The following is a 20,244-nucleotide window of genomic DNA, read 5'->3' as shown; positions in this document are numbered from 1 at the left end:
CACACAACTACAACACATACATTTCTATACAACAGCATTACATGGAGTCAACCATGAACAATTATTCAACCTATTTTTGTGGTGTTGTATAATACAGTATTTATTTTTCTACTCCTCACCTCTTCCTGTACCTTCATAGAATATGATGGAATATTACTTAGCGTCCATTTGTTGAGAAACAGACTTGTCTCAAAGTTTGGAGGAAAGGGCAGAGATCAAAACACACACCCTTTGAGACAATACACACCTGTTGAATGTCTGAAAACGGCACAGGGCTCAGCCAAAGTGCTCCTTGATATACATTTACATTACATTTAAGTCATTTAGCAGACGCTCTTATCCAGAGCGACTTACAAATTGGTGCATTCACCTTATGACATCCTTATGATATCACACACACCGCAGCCAATACTGTATATACAGCTCCTTATGAAGAGCTCTGCCTCTAAATCAACATAGCTCTCTCTCTCGCCCCTACAGGACCTTGGAAAAGAACAAAAAAAAGAAGATATTTTAAAAGTATTGCAGGAGAACCACCATGTAACAATGTACTAGTTGCCAATTTACCAGCCTGGACCGTCAGTTTGCCTGTCAACCAACAACCTGTTACTGATACTGTATGTGTGACGGAGCAGCGTGGTCTGTCTGGGGGAAGTTGGTTCTAACTGGGGGATAGAGGGAGAGAGGCTCCTCCATTAAACTCAAACTCACTTTCAGACAGACTCAGTCCTGGAACATGCTATATCACTGTACTATTTCTCCTTTTATCCCTAGTTTTTTATGTATATATGTGTTTTTTTCCTGAAGTGGGCACATTAGATGGTTGTACAATCATGTTTTGTGGTTCAGTGTGACACACAGAAAAACGATTTTAGAAAGGATTTTTTTTCCCACTTTAAACCCCAGAATGCCACAACTGTTTTTCTTTCACTTCCTTATTCTCTTTCTAGTTAGATGGCCTTGGAGACAGACTGCGCTGCTTTTTCTCTTTCTAGTTACATGACCTTGGAGACAGACTGCACTGCTTATTCTCTTTCTAGTTAGATGGCCTTGGAGACGGACTGCACTGCTTATTCTCTTTCTAGTTAGATGGCCTTGGAGACGGACTGCACTGCTTATTCTCTTTCTAGTTAGATGCCTTGGAGACAGACTGCACTGCTTATTCTCTTTCTAGTTAGATGACCTTGGAGACAGACTGCACTGCTTATTCTCTTTCTAGTTAGATGGCCTTGGAGACAGACTGCACTGCTTATTCTCTTTCTAGTTAGATGGCCTTGGAGACAGACTGCACTGCTTATTCTCTTTCTAGTTAGATGACCTTGGAGACAGACTGCACTGCTTATTCTCTTTCTAGTTAGATGGCCTTGGAGACAGACTGCACTGCTTATTCTCTTTCTAGTTAGATGGCCTTGGAGACGGACTGCACTGCTTATTCTCTTTCTAGTTAGATGACCTTGGAGACAGACTGCACTGCTTATTCTCTTTCTAGTTAGATGACCTTGGAGACAGACTGCACTGCTTATTCTCTTTCTAGTTAGATGACCTTGGAGACAGACTGCACTGCTTATTCTCTTTCTAGTTAGATGGCCTTGGAGACAGACTGCACTGCTTATTCTCTTTCTAGTTAGATGGCCTTGGAGACAGACTGCACTGCTTATTCTCTTTCTAGTTAGATGACCTTGGAGACAGACTGCACTGCTTATTCTCTTTCTAGTTAGATGACCTTGGAGACAGACTGCACTGCTATGTTGTAGTGTTATATTTAACGCCAAATGACCAAACGGTGGAGCAGGAAGCTACTTACCTCAAGCTACACACCTCAGGCGTTTTGTTTTGTAACGTTTTTGTTATTTAGTTGTCCCTTTTATTTTTGTAAGCCTGATCCCAAAATGATATGCTCTTCCATCCCTTGTCATTTAAATGATCTAGCCATGGACGGCGTGTTAGAACAATTGATTTATTATTTTTTCTGTTTAAAATGTTTGGTTCTCTTATATTGGCCCTGCTACAGTAATCATTTGTTCATCATTCGTTTCATGTTTGTTTGCAGGCGTTTTCCAGTCTGGTCTTGGAGGTCTACTGTGCACACTGGATTTGACTCCAGCTGACACATAGTAGGCCCCCTTGACCACGGCTAGAGAACCCTGTTTTAGAAGACGGTGGGGAGGAATGCTTAACAACCCTATTGTTGTTATTGTTGTTTACTTACAATTTTGAATAGCTGTAAATAAACAAGCCTATATTGACTGTAATAAACAACTGTGGGGTTCCCTTCCCAAACATCACATTTAACTCTTCATGTACTGCATCTCTATTTTTATTTGTCTTTTGTTTTTATAGTCCCGTAATAAACTTGTGATACAACCCAGCGTAGTTTTATTGAAGGTTTTTGTGCAAATGGAAGGGAATTATTGTGGTAAGATGTGGCTTAGCTCACCCTTGAGTCAAATTACAAGCCATAAACTGTCTTCTGAGATGTATATTGTCCTTCTCACCAAGATGCATGCTATATTTCACCAGCAGGGGGCAGTCAATAACTACTGACTCCCATCATATCCCAGCAGGGATCATCAACTAAACTCAGCAAAAAAAGAAACGGCCCTTTTTCAGCACACTGACTTACAAAGATAATTCGCAACAATCCAAATAACTTCACCGATCTTCATTGTAAAGGGTTTAAACACTGTTTCCCATGCTTGTTCAATGAACCATAAACAATTAACGACCATTCCACAGGTGCATGTTAAGACACTACCAGCTTACAGACGATAGGCAATTAAGGTCACAGTTATGAAAACGTAGGACACTAAAGAGGCCTTTCTACTGACTCTGGAAAAACACCAAAAGAAAGATGCCCAGGGTCCCTGCTCATCTGTGTGAGCGTGCCTTAGGCATGCTGCAAGGAAGCATGACTGCAGATGTGGCCAGGGCAATAAATTGCAATGTCCGTACTGTGAGACGCCTAAGACAGTGCTACAGGACAGACAGCTGATCGTCCTCGCAGTGGCAGACCACGTGTAACAACACCTGCTCAGGATCGGTACATCCGAACATCACACCTGCGGAACAGGTACAGGATGGCAACAACAACTGTTCAAGTTACGCCATGAAAGCACAATCCCTCCATCAGTGCTCAGACTGTCCGCAATAGGCTGGGAGGCTGGACCAAGGGCTTGTAGGCCTGTTGTAAGGCAGGTCCTCACGAGACATCACCGGCAACATCGTCATCTATGGGCACAAACCCACCGTCACTGGACCAGACAGGACTGGCAAAAAGTGCTCTTCACTGACGAGTCATGGTTTTGTCTCACCAAGGGTGATGGTCGGATTTGTGTTTATCGTTGAAGGAATGAGCGTTACACCGAGGCCTGTACTCTGGAGCGGGATCGATTTGGAAGTGGAGGGTCCATCATGGTCTGGGGTGGTGTGTCACAGCATCGTCGGATTGAGCTTGTTATTGCAGGAAATCTCAATGCTGTGCGTTACAGGGAAGACATCCTCCTCCCTCATATGGCACCCTTCCTGCAGGCTCATCCTGACATGACCCTCCAGCATGACAATGCCACCAGCAAGACAGGAATGTCAGTGTTCTGCCATGTCCGGCGAAGAGCCCGGATCTCAATCCCATTGAGCACGTCTGGGATCGGAGGGTGAGAGCTAGGGCCTTTCCCCCCAGAAATGTCCGGGAACTTGCAGGTGCCTTGATGCAAGGTAACATCTCACAGCAAGAACTGGCAAATCTGGTGCAGTCCATGAGGAGATGCACTGCAGTACTTAATGCAGCTGGTGGCCACACCAGATACTGACTGTTACTTCTGATTTTCAACCCCCCCCCCCCTTTGTTCAGGGACACATTCCATTTCTGTTAGTCACATGTCTGTGGAACTTGTTCAGTTTGTCTCAGTTGTTGAATCTTATGTTCATACAAATATTTGCACATGTTAAGTTTGCAGAATATAAATGCAGTTGACACAGGAAGTTTCTTTTTTTGCTGAGTTTAGATTCAGTCAAGTACAGAGAACCTCACTAAAATGATGCACTGTAATATCACAGTAACCACCAGCATTCATTAGCTAGCTAATAGCTCTCTCACGCACGGTCATCATAATATCAGCATGCTAAGTATGTGTATGTTAATGTTTTTTTTTTTAGATTTGACACAAATGAAGGCATGTAAGTGTCAAATCTAATGTATTTATATAGCCCTTTGTACATCAGCTGATATCTCAAAGTGCTGTACAGAAATCCAGCCTAAAACCCCAAACAGCAAGCAATGCAGGTGTAGAAGCACGATGGCTAGAAAAAACTCCCTAGTGTCATTTCAGTTCTTCAAGAACCCCTTGTTAGCTATGTTTCTATACTCTCCTCTGTTTTTCCCTCATACAGATATCTGTGTTGTATAGAGATGCTGCTCTTTATTTGACACTAGAGGCCCCTACCAGGTCATGAAATAGATATCATTCTATGGCACTCTAGCAAACTGCCCAGAAGTCTTCATTGAATGCTTGTTGGTAGAATAGTCTCTAATAGTTGTCCTGTGTTTAGGCTCTTGCTTGCTTCGTGAGCTTCACTCAGCATCCGTACCGGTAGAGCTTGTTGGTGGCTTTGCTAACACAGGCAGAAATGGCTATTGAATCGCTGGGTCTTCCACACCCAGGGCCTTCCCCTGCCCGTCCTCATCCTCCTCCAGGCATAAGTGTATGCAAGAGATCGTGACAGGAATTTCCACCCTGGCCCAAAGTCTGAGTTTGACTACTCTGGGCTGGGGTGCAAGGCTTTAAACTGATGGATGTGTGTGCACATGCCGAAACCCTGCAGGACTCCCCTGGCCCAGATCGAGGAGGAGAGGAGGGAGCACGTGGCCAAGATGGAAATGAAACGGGTGTTTGAGATGAAGATCCAGAAGCTCAAAGACTCTGAGCAAGAGGTACAGGAACCTAACAGAACACCTTCACACCACTCAATCAAATCACTGAAATACTCTGTTTGTTCCCATGTTTATTTGTGTATTTTCCGTACAGCAATCTCACTAAAAAGACGCACCACCGTTTTGAATGGTTAAATTGATTTAATTAACAGAAAAATAGATAATAGGCCTTATCTTACCTGACGTTAACACTACAAAATGCATCATTAGTAATTCAAAATGGGTACAGTCCATAGAGCGCTTGAGCTGTCAATCAGAGGATGATTTAGAGGCAGACAGGAAGCCCATCACTGCAGCTCCAACACCCTCAGAATGGCTTCCAGTTTCTCATCAGAAAAGAGACACTGCTGGTCACTCCTCCCAATCCAAAGTGGCAGGTATTTTAGTGGTTAGAGTCTAGTGGTTAGAGTGTTGGGCCAGTAAGCGAAGGATTGCTGGATCGAATCCCCGAGCTGACAAGGTAAAAATCTGTTGTTCTGCCCCTGAACAAGGCAATTAACCCACTGTTCCCTGGTAGGCCATCATTGTAAGTAGGAATTTGTTCTTAACTGACTTACCTAGTTAAATAAAGGTTCAATTTAAAAGCCTTTCTCCTCTCATGTTGCATGATTCTGTCTAGGGTCTATCACACTGTCGCTCTGTAAAACAGAAACATACTCCTCACCACCGTGTACCAGTCAACCAGAAGGTTCTGCTCCTGCTCAGACGGGTGCTGGCTGTGTTCAAGGAGAATGGTCACATGTCTGAGCTGGGATGTCCAGTACTGCTCACACTGCCAGAGACCCGGGCTGTCTCCCTCAACCTCTGCTATCCATGATGCCATCCATGGTACAGCCTGGACAAAATGCTGGATGAAGTCACTCAAGCTTAGATAGGAGAGACAGGTCACGTCTAGTCTTGGGGTGTTGCCACCAAACATTCTAAATTCAAAACATTCTGCTGAAGTTGCTCTATTTAATTGTGATCTCATCATATTCTAATGTAATGTATTCTAAGGATTTAGAATCACCAAGGGAACGGAAGAATGCTTTCAAATCATCACTGACTGACTCTTAGCAACATACGTGATGAAACGTTATAATATGTTCATAGCTGTGATTACATTTATAGGGTGCGTTCATAAATTCACTCTGTCTATCTACTCTATTTCAGAGCAATTTTGTCTGAGTGTGCCAGAGCACAGAATAACTGATGAATTTTCGAAAACTCAACACCCGTTGAATATGACCGGTGTTAGTTAACGTCATTAAATTGTTGCTAGTAGCACAGTTAGTCACCAATGCACTGGATAACATGAAAACAACCTAACCCAGCTCTGCTAGGGCGAGTAAAATGGTCAGAGTGAGCTGTTCTCTCATTTGTGTCTGGAAGTAGCACGCAAGCTCTGCCAACGTTGGCCAGTTAGCTCGGGTGCTTGACAGCCGTTGTGAGGGCAGGACGCTCGGATCAACCCTACTCCTCCGCCAGAGCGTCCAGGGTGCGCTCTGAATTTAGAAACATGTGATCTGACAACGCTCTGCATTTACGAATGTCCAAAGCGCACCCTGGCACTTCAGATTTAATTACAAATACACCCTCAGACACACACACGTACTGTGAATGCACATGCGCGCGCACACATACGAATATAACACACACACACACACACGACTCCAGCCATGCAAATCGTGCAAACTGTCCTGTGTTCTGTCTGCAGTTCCAGCGGCGCCACGAGCAGAAGGAGAAGAACCTGGAGGCCCAGCAGAGGGTGCTGGAGCAACAGAAACTAGACTCCTCCAGGTACAACACACTACTTACTACAACACATACATTTCTATACAACAGCATTACATGGAGTCAACCATGAACAATTATTCAACCTATTTTTGTGGTGTTGTATAATACAGTATTTATTTTTCTACTCCTCACCTCTTCCTGTACCTTAATAGAATATGATGGAATATTACTTAGCGTCCATTTGTTGAGAAACAGACTTGTCTCAAAGTTTGGAGGAAAGGGCAGAGATCAAAACACACACCCTTTGAGACAATACACACCTGTTGAATGTCTGAAAACGGCACAGGGCTCAGCCAAAGTGCTCCTTGATATCACACACACTGCAGCCAATACTGTATATACAGCTCCTTATGAAGAGCTCTGCCTCTAAATCAACATAGCTCTCTCTCTCGCCCCTACAGGACCTTGGAAAAGAACAAAAAAAATAAGATATTTTAAAAGTATTGCAGGAGAACCACCATGTAACAATGTACTAGTTGCCAATTTATCAGCCTGGACCGTCAGTTTGCCTGTCAACCAACAACCTGTTACTGATACTGTATGTGTGACGGAGCAGCGTGGTCTGTCTGGGGGAAGTTGGTTCTAACTGGGGGATAGAGGGAGAGAGGCTCCTCCATTAAACTCAAACTCACTTTCAGACAGACTCAGTCCTGGAACATGCTATATCACTGTACTATTTCTCCTTGCTTTTCTCTCTCTCTCTCTCTCTCTCTCTCTCTCTCTCTCTCTCTCTCTCTTTCTCTCTTTCTCTCTCTCTCTCTCTCTCTCTCTCTCTTTCCCCCTGTCTCATTCTCCTCCCCAAATACTTTCCTTCTTCCTTCCTGATGTGGGCACATTATATGGTTGTACAATCATGTTTTGTTGTTCAGTCTCACACACAAACATAGTCACACACACACACGGAGAGACACTGTCACACACAGTCTCACACACACAGTGTCACAAACACACACACAGACACTGTCACACACAGTCTCACACACACAGTCTCATAGTCACACACACACACAGTCTCTCACACACACAGTCTCACACACAAACATAGTCACAGACACACCGTCACACACAGTATCACAGACACCGTCACACACAGTCACACACACAGTCTCTCACATGCACACACACACATACACTCTCTCACACACACAGTCTCTCACACACACAGTCTCACACATACACAGTCTCACACACACACAGTCTCACACACACAGTGTTACAAACACACACACAGACACTGTCACACACAGTCTCACACACACAGTCTCATAGTCACACACACACACAGTCTCTCACACACACAGTCTCACACACAAACATAGTCACAGACATACCGTCACACACAGTATCACAGACACCGTCACACACAGTCACATACACACACAGTCTCACACAATCTCACATGCACACACACACACATGCACTCTCTCACACACACAGTCTCTCACACACACAGTCTCACACACACACAGTCTCACACACACACACATACAATCTCACACACAGAAAAACAAAACACACAGTTATCAGCTCTTTTGTGATTTCAGAGAGGATTTTCTTTTTGAACCCCAGAAAGGAACAGCACTGTTCTTCCTTCTTTCTTTTCACTTTCTATTTCTCTTTCTAGTTAGATGGCCTTGGAGACAGACTGCACTGCTTATTCTCTTTCTAGTTAGATGACCTTGGAGACAGACTGCACTGCTTTTTCTCTTTCTAGTTAGATGGCCTTGGAGACAGACTGCACTGCTTTTTCTCTTTCTAGTTAGATGGCCTTGGAGACAGACTGCACTGCTTATTCTCTTTCTAGTTAGATGACCTTGGAGACAGACTGCACTGCTTTTTCTCTTTCTAGTTAGATGGCCTTGGAGACAGACTGCACTGCTTATTCTCTTTCTAGTTAGATGGCCTTGGAGACAGACTGCACTGCTTATTCTCTTTCTAGTTAGATGGCCTTGGAGACGGACTGCACTGCTTATTTTTCTCTTTCTAGTTAGATTGGCCTTGGAGACAGACTGCACTGCTTATTCTCTTTCTAGTTAGATGGCCTTGGCCTTGGAGACAGACTGCACTGCTTATTCTCTTTCTAGTTAGATGGCCTTGGAGACAGACTGCACTGCTTATTCTCTTTCTAGTTAGATGACCTTGGAGACAGACTGCACTGCTTATTCTCTTTCTAGTTAGATGGCCTTGGAGACAGACTGCACTGCTTATTCTCTTTCTAGTTAGATGACCTTGGAGACAGACTGCACTGCTTATTCTCTTTCTAGTTAGATGGCCTTGGAGACAGACTGCACTGCTTATTCTCTTTCTAGTTAGATGGCCTTGGAGACGGACTGCACTGCTTATTCTCTTTCTAGTTAGATGACCTTAGTTAGATGACGGACTGCACTGCTTATTCTCTTTCTAGTTAGATGGCCTTGGAGACAGACTGCACTGCTTATTCTCTTTCTAGTTAGATGACCTTGGAGACAGACTGCACTGCTTATTCTCTTTCTAGTTAGATGACCTTGGAGACGGACTGCACTGCTTATTCTCTTTCTAGTTAGATGACCTTGGAGACGGACTGCACTGCTTATTCTCTTTCTAGTTAGATGGCCTTGGAGACGGACTGCACTGCTTATTCTCTTTCTAGTTAGATGACCTTGGAGACAGACTGCACTGCTTATTCTCTTTCTAGTTAGATGGCCTTGGAGACAGACTGCACTGCTATGTTGTAGTGTTCTATTTAACGCCAAATGACCAAACGGCAGAGTAGGAAGCTACTCACCTCAGAGGTTTGTTTTGTAATGATTTAGGTTTTTCAGTTATTTAGTCGTCACTTTTATTTAAAAAAAAATGTTTTACCTTCATACCAAACTGATATGCTCTTTCATCTCTGGCAATTTAAATGATCTAGCCATGGACCCCATTGTATAACTTCAGTCACGTTGGAAGGTTTCATTTATTATTATTTTGTCTGTTTTACATTTCTGGTTCTCTTATATTGGCCCTGCTACAGTAATCGTTTGTTCATTATTCGTTTCATGTTTGTTTGCAGGCGTTTTCCAGTCTGGTCTTGGAGGTCTACTGTGCACACTGGATTTCACTCAACAACCAAGCATTCCTCCCCAGAAGACTGTGGGGAGGAATTCTTAGTTGTTGACTCAACCCGTTAACACAACCCTATTGTTGTTTACTTACAATTTCCAATGACTGTAAGTCTATATTGACTGTAATAAACAACTGTCGTGTTCCCTTCCCAAACATCACATTTAACTCTGTTCATGTCCTGCATCTCTGTATTTTTTGTTGTTTTGTTTTTACAGTTGAAGTCAGAAGTTTACATACACCTTAGCCAAATACATTTAAACTCAGTTTTTCACAAATCCTGACATTTAATCCTAGTAAAAATTCCCTGTTTTAGGTCAGTTAAGATCACCACTTTATTTTGAGAATGTGAAATGTCAGAATAATAGTAGAGAGAATTATTTATTTCAGCTTTTATTTCTTTCATCACATTCCCAGTGGGTCAGAAGTTTACATACACTCAATTAGTATTTGGTAGCATTGCCTTTAAATTCTTTAACTTGGTTCAAACGTTTCGGGTAGCCTTCCACAAGCTTCCCACAATAAGTTGGGTGAATTTTGTCCCATTCCTCCTGACAGAGCTGGTGTAACTGAGTCGGGTTTGTAGGCCTCCTTGCTCTCACACACTTTTTCAGTTCTGCACACAAATGTTCTATAGGATTGAGGTCAGGGCTTTGTGATGGCCACTCCAATACCTTGACTTTGTTGTCCTTAATCCATTTTGTCACAACTTTGGAAGTATGCTTGGGGTCATTGTCCATTTGGAAGACTCATTTGCAACCAAGCTTTTTTGAGATGTTGTTTCAATATATCCACCTAATTTTCCAATCTCATGATGCCATCTATTTTGTGAAGTGCACCAGTCCCTTCTGCAGCAAGCACCCCCACAACATGATGCTGCCACCCCCGTGCTTCACGGTTGGGATAGTGTTCTTCGGCTTCCAAGCTTCCCCCTTTTTCCCCAAACATAACGATGGTCATTATGGCCAAACAGTTCTATTTTTGTTTCATCAGACCAGAGGATTTTACTCCAAAAAGTACAATCTTTGTCCCCATGTGCAGTTGCAAACTGTAGTCTGGGTTTTATATGGCGTTTTGGAGCAGTGGCTTCTTCCTTGCTGAGCGGCCTTTCAGGTTATGTCGATATAGGACTTGCTTTACTGTGGATATCGATACTTTTGTACCTGTTTCCTCCAACATCTTCACAGGGTCCTTTGCTGTTGTTCTGGGATTGATTTGCACTTTTCGCACCAAAGTATGTTCAAGGAGACGGAACCTGTCTCCTTCCTGAGCGGTATGACGGCTGCGCGGTATGACGGCTGCGCGTTCCCATGGTGGTCCCATGGTGTTTATACTTGCGTATTATCGTTTGTACAGATGAACGTGGTACCTTCAGGCGTTTGGAAATTGCCCCCAAGGATGAACCAGACTAGTGGAGTTCTACAATTTTTTTGCTGAGGTCTTTCCCATGATGTCAAGCGAAGAGGCACTGAGTTTGAAGGTAGGCCTTGAAATACATCCACAGGTACACCTCCAATTGACTCAAATTATGTCAATTAGCCTATCAGAAGCTTCTAAAGTCATGACATCATTTTCTGGAATTTTCCAAGATGTTTAAAGGCACAGTCAATTTAGTGCATGTAAACTTCTGACCCACTGGAATTGTGATACTGTGAATTATGAGTGAAATAATCTGTCTGTAAACAATTGTTGGAAAAATTACTTATGTCATCCACAAAGTAGATATCCTAACCAACTTGCAAAAACTATAGTTTGTTAACAAGAAATTTGTGGGGTGGTTGAAAAACATGTTTTAATAACTCCAACCTAAGTCTATGTAGACTTTCGACTTCAACTGTATAGTCACATAATAAACTTGTGATGATTCAATCCAATGTGGTTTTATTGAAATCAACGTTTTTGTTGAAAAGGTTTTGGTGAAGATGGAAGGGGATTACTTTGGTAAGATGTGGCTTAGCTCACCTTTGAGTCAAGTTACAAGCCATAAACTGTCTTCTGAAATTCATTGTCCTCCTCACCAAGATGCACGCTATATTTCACCAGCAGGGGGCAGTCAATAATTACTGACTCCGTCATATCTCAAATAGCAGGGATCATCAACTCGATTCAGCCATGGGATGATTTTGTTTCTTGAGCAAATGGTCTGGGAGCCAGAACATAATTACAAATTATTTGTAGGATTGTAAATTGACCACAAGAACCCAATTTATATAGCCCTTCGTACATCAGCTGTACAGAAACCCAGCCTAAAACCCCAAACAGCAAGCAATGTAGGTGTTGAAGCACGTTGGCTAGGAAAAACTCCCTAGAAAGGCCAAAACCTAGGAAGAAACCTAGAGAGGAACCAGGCTATGAGGGGTGGCCAGTCCTCTTCTGGCTGTGCCGGGTGGAGATTATAACAGAACATGGCCAAGATGTTCAAATGTTCATAAATTACCAGCATGGTCAAATAATAGGTCTGGGACAGGTAGCACGTCCGGTGAACAGGTCAGGATTCCATAGCCACAGGCAGAACAGTTGAAACTGGAGCAGCAGCATGGCCAGGTGGACTGGGGACAGCAAGTAGTCATCATGCCAGGTAGTCCTGGGGCATGGTCCTAGGGCTCAGGTCCTCCGAGAGAGAGAAAGAAAGAGAGAATTAGAGAGAGCATACTTCAATTCACAGAGGACACTGCATAAGACATGAGAAGTACACCAGATATAACAAACTGACCCTAGCCCCCCGACACATAAAGTACTGCAGCATAAATACTGGAGGCTGAGACAGGAGGGGTCAGGAGACACTGTGGCCCCATCCGATGATACCCCCGGACAGGGCAAAACAGGAAGGATATAACCCCACCCACTTTGCCAAAGCACAGCCCCCACACCACTAGAGGGATATCTTCAACCACCAACTTACCATCCTGAGACAAGGCCGAGTATAGCCCACAAAGATCTCCGCCACGTCACAACCCAAGGGGGGCGCTAACCCAGACAGGAAGATCACATCAGTGACTCAACCCACTCAAGTGACACACCCCTCCTAGGGACGGCATGAAAGAGCACCAGTAAGCTGGTGACTCAGCCCCTGTAATAGGGTTAGAGGCAGAGAATCCCAGTGGAAAGAGGGGAACCGGCCAGGCAGAGACAGCAAGGGCAGTTCGTTGCTCCAGAGTTTCTCAAAGGTTGAGACCGAGTTTGTGTCTCTCACATGGGTAGGCAGACCATTCCATAAAAATTTAGCTCTATAGGAGGAGAAAGCCCTGCCTCCAGCTGTTTGCTTAGAAATTCTAGGGACAATTTGGAGGCATGTGTCTTGTGACCGTAGCATATATGTAGGTATGTACGGCAGGACCAAATCAATAGGCCGGGTCACCCACCCCCATCATTCCACCCCCCTCAACCTATGTGTGTCAGGGAACCATAGCGAGATTATCCAGTTCAGAATAATAGTTATTATCCTGCTCATTAAGTCTCCTCAGGTTACTGTGGTATTGGAATTCTCCTGGCTCCAGGGACACAATCCCCTCATTGACTGGCCTGTTCTGCCACACCCATTGCCTGAAGTCAGCGCAGCCTGCCCCGGGACGTCTTCCTGGGGCCTCGGAATTTGCCCTGGACCTCTCCACCATTCCTGCGGAGTACCAGAACCTCTGGGAGGTGCTCAGTAAGGCCCCGGCCTCTTCGCTGCCACAGCACCGACCTAATGACTGCAAGATTGATCTTCTCCCAGGTACCACTACACCCCGGGGATGACTGTACTCTCTGTCGGGTCCGGAGACCAAGGCTATGGAGACCTACATTGAGGACTCCCTAGCTGCTGGGTTCATTTGTCCTTCTGCCTCCCCTGCCAGCGCAGGGTTCTTCTTTGTGGAGAAGGACAAAACCCTGTGCCCGTGCATCGACTACTGAGGTCTCAACGACATCACGGTGAAGAACCGCTACCCGCTACCTCTCATCTCCTCCGAGCCGCTCCAGGGGACCACCGTGTTCTCCAAGCTGGACCTACAGAACTCCTACCACCTGGTGCGGATACGGGAAGTGGACGAGTGGAAGACTGCCTTCAACCCGGCCAGCAGCCACTACAAGTACCTGGTCATGCCCTTGACCTTACCAACGCCCCTACTCTGTTTCAGGCTCTGGTTAATGATGTTCTCCGTGACATGTTGAAACTGTTCGTCTTCGTCTACCTCAATGACATCCTCATCTTCTCCTGCCTTACCTAGGAACACATGCTCTACATCTCGACAGGTTCTCCCACACCTCCTGGAGAACCAGCTTTTTGTAAAAGCAGAGAAGTGCGAATTCCATCGCTCCACTATCCCCTTTTTGGATTACATCATTGCTGCAGGGAGCGTACAGATGGATCCCGGGAAGGTGAGAGCGATGGTGGATTGGCCCCAGCCTACGTCCAGAGTACAGCTGCAGCGTTTCCTGGATTTTGCCAACTTTTATCACCTGGCTTTGCCCCCTGTCTTCCCTCAACTCTCCCAAGGTTCAATTCAAGTGTTCCCCAGCTGCTCACCGGGTGTTCCGGGAGCTCAAACACCACTTCAAACAGCTCCCATCTTATTTCATCCTGACCGTCCCGCCAGTTTGTGGTGGAGGCTAATGCTTCAGATGCGCCTCAACGCCACAGAGAGGAACTACAATGTGGGGAATCGGGAGCTTCTCGCAGTAAAGATGGAGGAGTGGAGGCAATGGCTGGAGTGAGTGTAACATCCATTCATTGTGTGGACCAACCACAAGAACCTGGAATATCTCCACACCGCCAAGCGCCTCAATTCCAGGCAGGCTAGGTGGGCCCTACTGTTCACTCGGTTCAATTTCTCCCCCTCTTACTGGCCGGGATCCAAGAATGTCAAGCTGGAAGTGCTGTCATGGTGCTATAGCCCCACGACTACTATCCCAGAACCTGAGACCATCCTTCCCACCCTGTGCCTGATGACGGAACTCAGCTGGGGAATAGGGAAGCAGATTCGGGAGGCACAGGGTTCCCGGCCAAACCCGAGGGGGTCCAGATAACCGGATGTTCGTGCCTGACGCGGTCCGCTCCGCGGTCCTGGAGTGGGCCCACTCCTCCAGGCTTGCCTGGCACCCGGGCTCCCGTGACCCTGGCTTTTGTGTGACAACACTTTTAGTGGCCTACCATGGTTCCTGATGTCTCCGCATTTGACGCCCCGCTTGCACGGTCTGTGCACAGAACAAGACTCCTCGGCAAGCTCTGGCTGGTCTCCTCCAACCTCTGCCAGTCCCTCACCATCCATGGTCTCACATCTCCCTGGACTTTATCACGGATCCCCCCCGTCTGATGGCAACACCGCCATCCTGACCGTTGTGGATCAGTTTTCCAAAGCCGCTCACCTCATTCCTCTCCCAAAGCTACCCTCTGCCAAATAGACGGCCCATCTCATGGTGCAGCACGTCTTCCAGATCCATGGACTGCCAGTTGACATGGTCTCCAACCGGGGTCCTCAGTTCTCGTCCCAGTTCTGGAAGGCGTTCTGCACCCTCATTGGGTCATTGGCCAGCCTGTCCTCCAGGTTCCACCCCCAGTCCAACGGCCAGTTGGAGTGAGCCAACCAGGACCTAGAGATTATTCTGCGCTGCCTGGTCTCCGCCAACCCCACCACCTGGAGCCAACAGCTTGTGTGGGTTGAATACGTCCGCAACATCCTTCCCTGCTCTGCCATGGGCCTATCACCTTTTGAGTGTTCACTGGGGTATCAGCCCCCACTCTTTCCTGAGCAGGAAGAAGAGGTGGGCATACCATCTGCCCAGATGTTTGTCCTCCGCTGTCGTAATACCTGGAGGAGAGCCCAGTAAGCCCTCCTCAAGACCACCTCCAAGCAGATCACCACCGGACCCCGGCTCCTCGGTATCATCTTGGGCAGAAGGTATGGCTGTCCACCCGGGATCTGCCCTTCCGGGTGGAATCCCGCAAACTCTCCCCCCGGTTTCCCATCTCCAAACTCATTACCCCCTCTGCTGTTCATCTTCTGTTGCCCCGTACCCTTCATATGCCCAGAGTTAAACCCATGTCTCACAGCCCTTTGTCTCCTTGCCCCACCTCTTCTGTAGCTCAGTTGGTAGAGCATGGCGCTTGTAACGCCAGGGTAGTGGGTTCGATCCCCGGGACCACCCATACGTAGAATGTATGCACACATGACTGTAAGTCGCTTTGGATAAAAGCGTCTGCTAAATGGCATATATTATTTGTCATATATTATATATTATTTTTGACCCCTGCCTGCCTTGACCTTGAGACTGCCTGCCGTTCTGGACCCTTTGCACCTTCTATGGATTACAGACCCCTGCCTGCCTTTGACCTGTCTTTGCCTGCGCCTGTATTAGAAATAAATGTTTGTTTCCTAGACACTGTCTGCATCTGGGTCATGCCTGAAACGTGATATCTCTATTATGCGTGAGAATACTTTAACAGATTTCCAAAGTTGTAATCACCTGAGCTGAGCTGATTTCCTGGTGTTTTTAACAGTCCAGTTTGGGTCCCTGCCATACAGTCATAGGTCATATCTCAGGAGTTTCCAGGCTATGCTTCTGTCCTTGAACATGCATCTCTTTAGACTTCAGTACCTGATCATCTCATCATGGTGTACTCCAAACCTGAATCCTGCAGACTAGAGAAATGCACTCAGATTTTGCATGAGTCCATTGGGTAGATCGCTGATTATGTTTGATGACTTTTACCCACCTCAGGTGAAAGAGACTAAAGGTAAAAGTAGATAGTCTCTCGTTTAATGCAAACAGAAATTCCTTGGTGGAGGAAATATAGTGCTTAGTTAGCACAAAAACAAATTGACCAACAAGCTGAAATAAGTTGACTTGTACTATTTTCTTTTCTCATTGCCCAAATTCCTATTTTTTATTTTATTTTTTTATTTCACCTATTTAACCAGGTAGGCCAGTTAAAGAACAAGTTCTCATTTACAATTGCGACATGGCCATAATAAAGCAATGCAGTGCAACACAAACAACAACACAGAGTTACACATGTAAAGTCAATAACACAATAGAAAAAAATCTATATACAGTGTGTGCAAATGAGGTAAGATTAGGGAGATAAGGCAACAAATAGGACATAGTGGCGAAGTAATTACAATTTAGCAATTAAACACTGGAGTAATAGATGTGCAGAAGATGAATGTGCAAGTAGAGATACTGGGGTACAAAGGAAAATAAAAACAATATGGGGATGAGATAGGTAGTTGGATGGGCTATTTACAGATGGGGCTGTGTACAGGTGCAATGATCTGTGAGCTGCTCTGACAGCTGATGCTTAAAGTTAGTGAGGGATATATGAGTCTCCAGCTAAAGTGATTTTGCAATTCGTTCCAGTCATTGGCAGCAGAGAACTGGAAGGAAAGGCAGCCAAAGGAGGAATTGGCTTTGGGGGTGACCAGTGAAATATACCTGCTGGAGCGCGTGCTACGGGTGGGTGCTGCTATGGTGACCAGTGAGCTGAGATAAGGGGCTTTACCTAGCAAAGACTTATAGATGACCTGGAGCCAGTGGGTTTGGCGACGAATATATAGCAAGGGCCAGCCAACGAGAGCATACAGGTCGCAGTGGTGGGTAGTATATGGGGCTTTGGTGACAAAACGGATGGCACTGTGATGGACTGCATCCACTTAGCTGAGTAGAGTGTTGGAGGCTATTTTGTAAATGACATCACCGAAGTCGAGGATTGGTAGGATAGTCAGTTTTGCGAGGGTATGTTTGGCAGCATGAGTGAAGGATACTTTGTTGCAACATAGGCAGCCGATTCTAGATTTAATTTTGGATTGGAGATGCTTATTTTGAGCCTGGAAGGAGAGTTTACAGTCTAACCAGACACTTAGGTATTTGTAATTGTCCAGAACCGTCCAGAGTAGTGATGCTGGACGGGCGGGCGGGTGCGGGCAGTGATCGGTTGAAGAGCATGCATTTAGTTTTACTTGCATTTAAGAGCAGTTGGAGGCCACAGAAGGAGAGTTGTATGGCATTGAAGCTTGTCTGGAGGTTAGTTAACACAGTGTCCAAAGAACACAGTATAGTTGACTTTTTCCTGTTTGTACTTTTTTCATTCCGTGTTATTCAAACAAAAAGGGTCCCTTTGGACTCCCCAGTGCTGTGTGGAACTCACACACACTGCCCCAGCCACTCTAGAATCACACCATAGCCTCTCTGTCAGCCGGCTATGTTTGCCCACATTTCTACTTGCTGATTGGTCAAGGGTTTTACCTGGTCATCCAGGTGATTGGTGCCTTGACCAATCTGAACAGACCAGTCTAAAGGTCCAATGTTTCAGCCCCCATAGTGTGGTATTGACTGACCATTCGGGGAGACAGGGAAGTAGGCCAGGCATTGGACTGTCTCCCAATATTGTCTCCCGCAAAGGAAAAGTTAACTGATACCCCTGACGATTACAACTCTGTTCTGTAAAGTATATTCTGTTGTGTATTTGCTGTTACTTTCTGACTGAACAATGTAAAGTTAATGCAAAATAACTTTTGTTCATATCTAAATATCATCTTGGTCGTCTAAATGAACTTCGGGACTGTCCAGTTAGGATGATTTTGAGACCAAATAATTGGTAAGACTTTGCTTGACTTTTTTCCCTGCCAAGAACTTTCCCTGAAAGTTGGTTTCTTAAGTCCTTTGTTGTAATACATTTTTTACTGTCGCTTTTTTTTCATCATAGTTACTTGGACTAAGAAAATGCACTTTATGACACTTAAGAAGCATTATGACCATCAGAATCACATAATCCACCCAGGCCTATCCCGTACATGGCCTTATGTCAGTCATCAGTCAAAAAGAGGGTGTTTTGTCCTAATCCTGAAATCTGCTCCTGCATTCATCCCAGTCATCAGAAGCAGAGCAGTGAGGTAGCTGCATGTCTGACATCAATGTGTGCACAATTACAATGATCATTTAATATGGTCCATTTCTGAAAATGCTATATAACATAAACATACTACTGACCAGTAGGCTATGGTGTAATGGAATGTTTTAGAAGAAAAAGAAACGCACACCTATTAAGACGAGGTGGCTAGCGGAGTAGAAAACTGGAAAATAAAAGAGAGCCGCACACTCTAGGAGCTCAGATGCAAAAATGTAATTACCAACGTTTCGAGAGACAATCTGTCTTCATCAAGGTATAAACCCTGATGAAGACAGCTTGGCTGTCGAAACGTTGGTGATTACATTTTTGCATCTGAGCTCCTAGAGTGTGCGGCTCTCTTTTATTTTCAAGTAATGGAATGTTTTGCCTTGTGTGGTAGGTTTTAAACTCTTATGTAGGTGTCAAAACCAGCCATAAAATAACGCCATGTTGTCACAACAACTATAAATACATGTGTCATGACAGTGTTATGATCATGTTATGACAAGTTATGTCAGCTGTAGAAATATCAAATCTAGTGAAGTGCTTGTATTATGATACAGTTATGACGTGTCATAATAACGTGTTATGACACTGGGTGTCAAGTAAAGCGTTGCCAAAGTGAATTATTGTAAAAGATACGATGGTGATCTAGGAATTAGCTGATCGTAATAGTTAAGCAGTAAAAGCCTGCCAATAGAAATTGGGTCTACTGTTGACCGACACCCTTTGACACAGAAAGCTGTGTTGGCATTGGTCCTTGGTGTTTGTCTGTCGACCACATCATCCCAGCCAAGTCAAACTGGACAAAGGTCAAGGTTCACATCCTGCCGGCACTGTGCTCAGTCAGCACCCATGGAACCATGCAGTCCAGAATGAACGTCCCTACAAACCAGGTTTTAATCATTTATATTGAACTGAAGATAATAGCCAATTACTCCACTCAAAGTAATTGCATAAAAGTTCAGTTCGGCATAGTGCATTTTGATCACACATATCCTGTATTGACCTGCCAGGGAGCAATGAAGAAACTGAAAAAGATATCTTCCTCAGCTTTTCTATCATCTCTGTGTATTGTCACTTTTAGGCCTGCCTCAGTTGTGGGCTTTCTCTAGACACTGTATGCGTCTCTGTCACGTTGGTATAAATTATTTGGAGACAGGCGCAGGAATACATAATCCGGGGTTTTAATACACCCAAAACAAACATGTATACAAAACACTGGGATGTACCCAAACAAAAGAGCAAGGGTCAACCTCGTAGAACGCCACGGGACCCGTAATACACAATGCACAAAACACGCAACACAGGCTGAGACAACGCATAGGTACTCACGCCACCAACAGACATGGGAACAATAATTGACAGTCCAATGGGGAAACAAAGAGCACATTTATACAAATACAATCAGTGAGTAATTGGAACCAGGTGTGCGTAATAACACAGTTCAGTGCAGCCGGAACTCCGTGAACAGAATGAGCAGCAATACTGGGGGGGGATCTGTGACCGTCTCTATCCATCCACTTAGGTATAAGGATCCCTGACTAATTACAGTGCCCTATTCAGCTCTATGCCTCAGTGGAGTGGTTAC

At 45.0% G+C, this 20,244-nt stretch overlaps 1 protein-coding gene and 1 long non-coding RNA gene across 7 annotated transcripts in view; one reads left to right on the top strand and one right to left on the bottom strand.

Annotated features, from left to right (window-relative positions):
* Positions 1–7,754, top strand: part of LOC127909331 (septin-7) — a 53,233-nt gene extending 45,479 nt beyond the window's left edge. For 3 of the 4 annotated variants that reach the window (XM_052470120.1, XM_052470119.1, XM_052470117.1), the window contains one exon: positions 481–1,111. In XM_052470120.1, the coding sequence (XP_052326080.1) occupies positions 481–517 (37 nt within the window). In that variant the 3' untranslated portion in view covers positions 518–1,111. Of the gene's footprint in view, positions 1–480; positions 1,112–7,104 lie in introns of those variants that run through there. The other variant, XM_052470118.1, reaches the window with a different exon arrangement.
* On the bottom strand, positions 794–11,543 carry LOC127909333 (uncharacterized). 3 transcript variants are annotated; one of them, XR_008070798.1, is made up of 7 exons: positions 9,207–11,543; positions 8,842–9,066; positions 8,517–8,700; positions 1,454–1,588; positions 1,184–1,363; positions 1,005–1,094; positions 794–959 (listed from the first exon to the last, which is right to left on the bottom strand). It is a non-coding gene; the product is annotated as an uncharacterized LOC127909333 (long non-coding RNA). The 3 variants fall into 3 exon arrangements; XR_008070797.1 differs by lacking the exon at positions 8,517–8,700 and adding an exon at positions 8,382–8,426 and having other exon boundaries at positions 1,499–1,633; positions 9,207–11,533; XR_008070799.1 differs by lacking the exon at positions 8,517–8,700 and having other exon boundaries at positions 1,499–1,588; positions 8,932–9,066; positions 9,207–11,532.
* Positions 11,544–20,244: the final 8,701 nt, after the last annotated feature.

Source organism: Oncorhynchus keta, chromosome 19 (assembly GCF_023373465.1).
Source record: "Oncorhynchus keta strain PuntledgeMale-10-30-2019 chromosome 19, Oket_V2, whole genome shotgun sequence".
NCBI classification, from domain to species: Eukaryota; Metazoa; Chordata; class Actinopteri; order Salmoniformes; family Salmonidae; genus Oncorhynchus; species Oncorhynchus keta.
The sequence above is the reverse complement of the archived record's forward strand: the minus strand, read 5'-3'. Positions and strand labels throughout refer to the sequence as shown.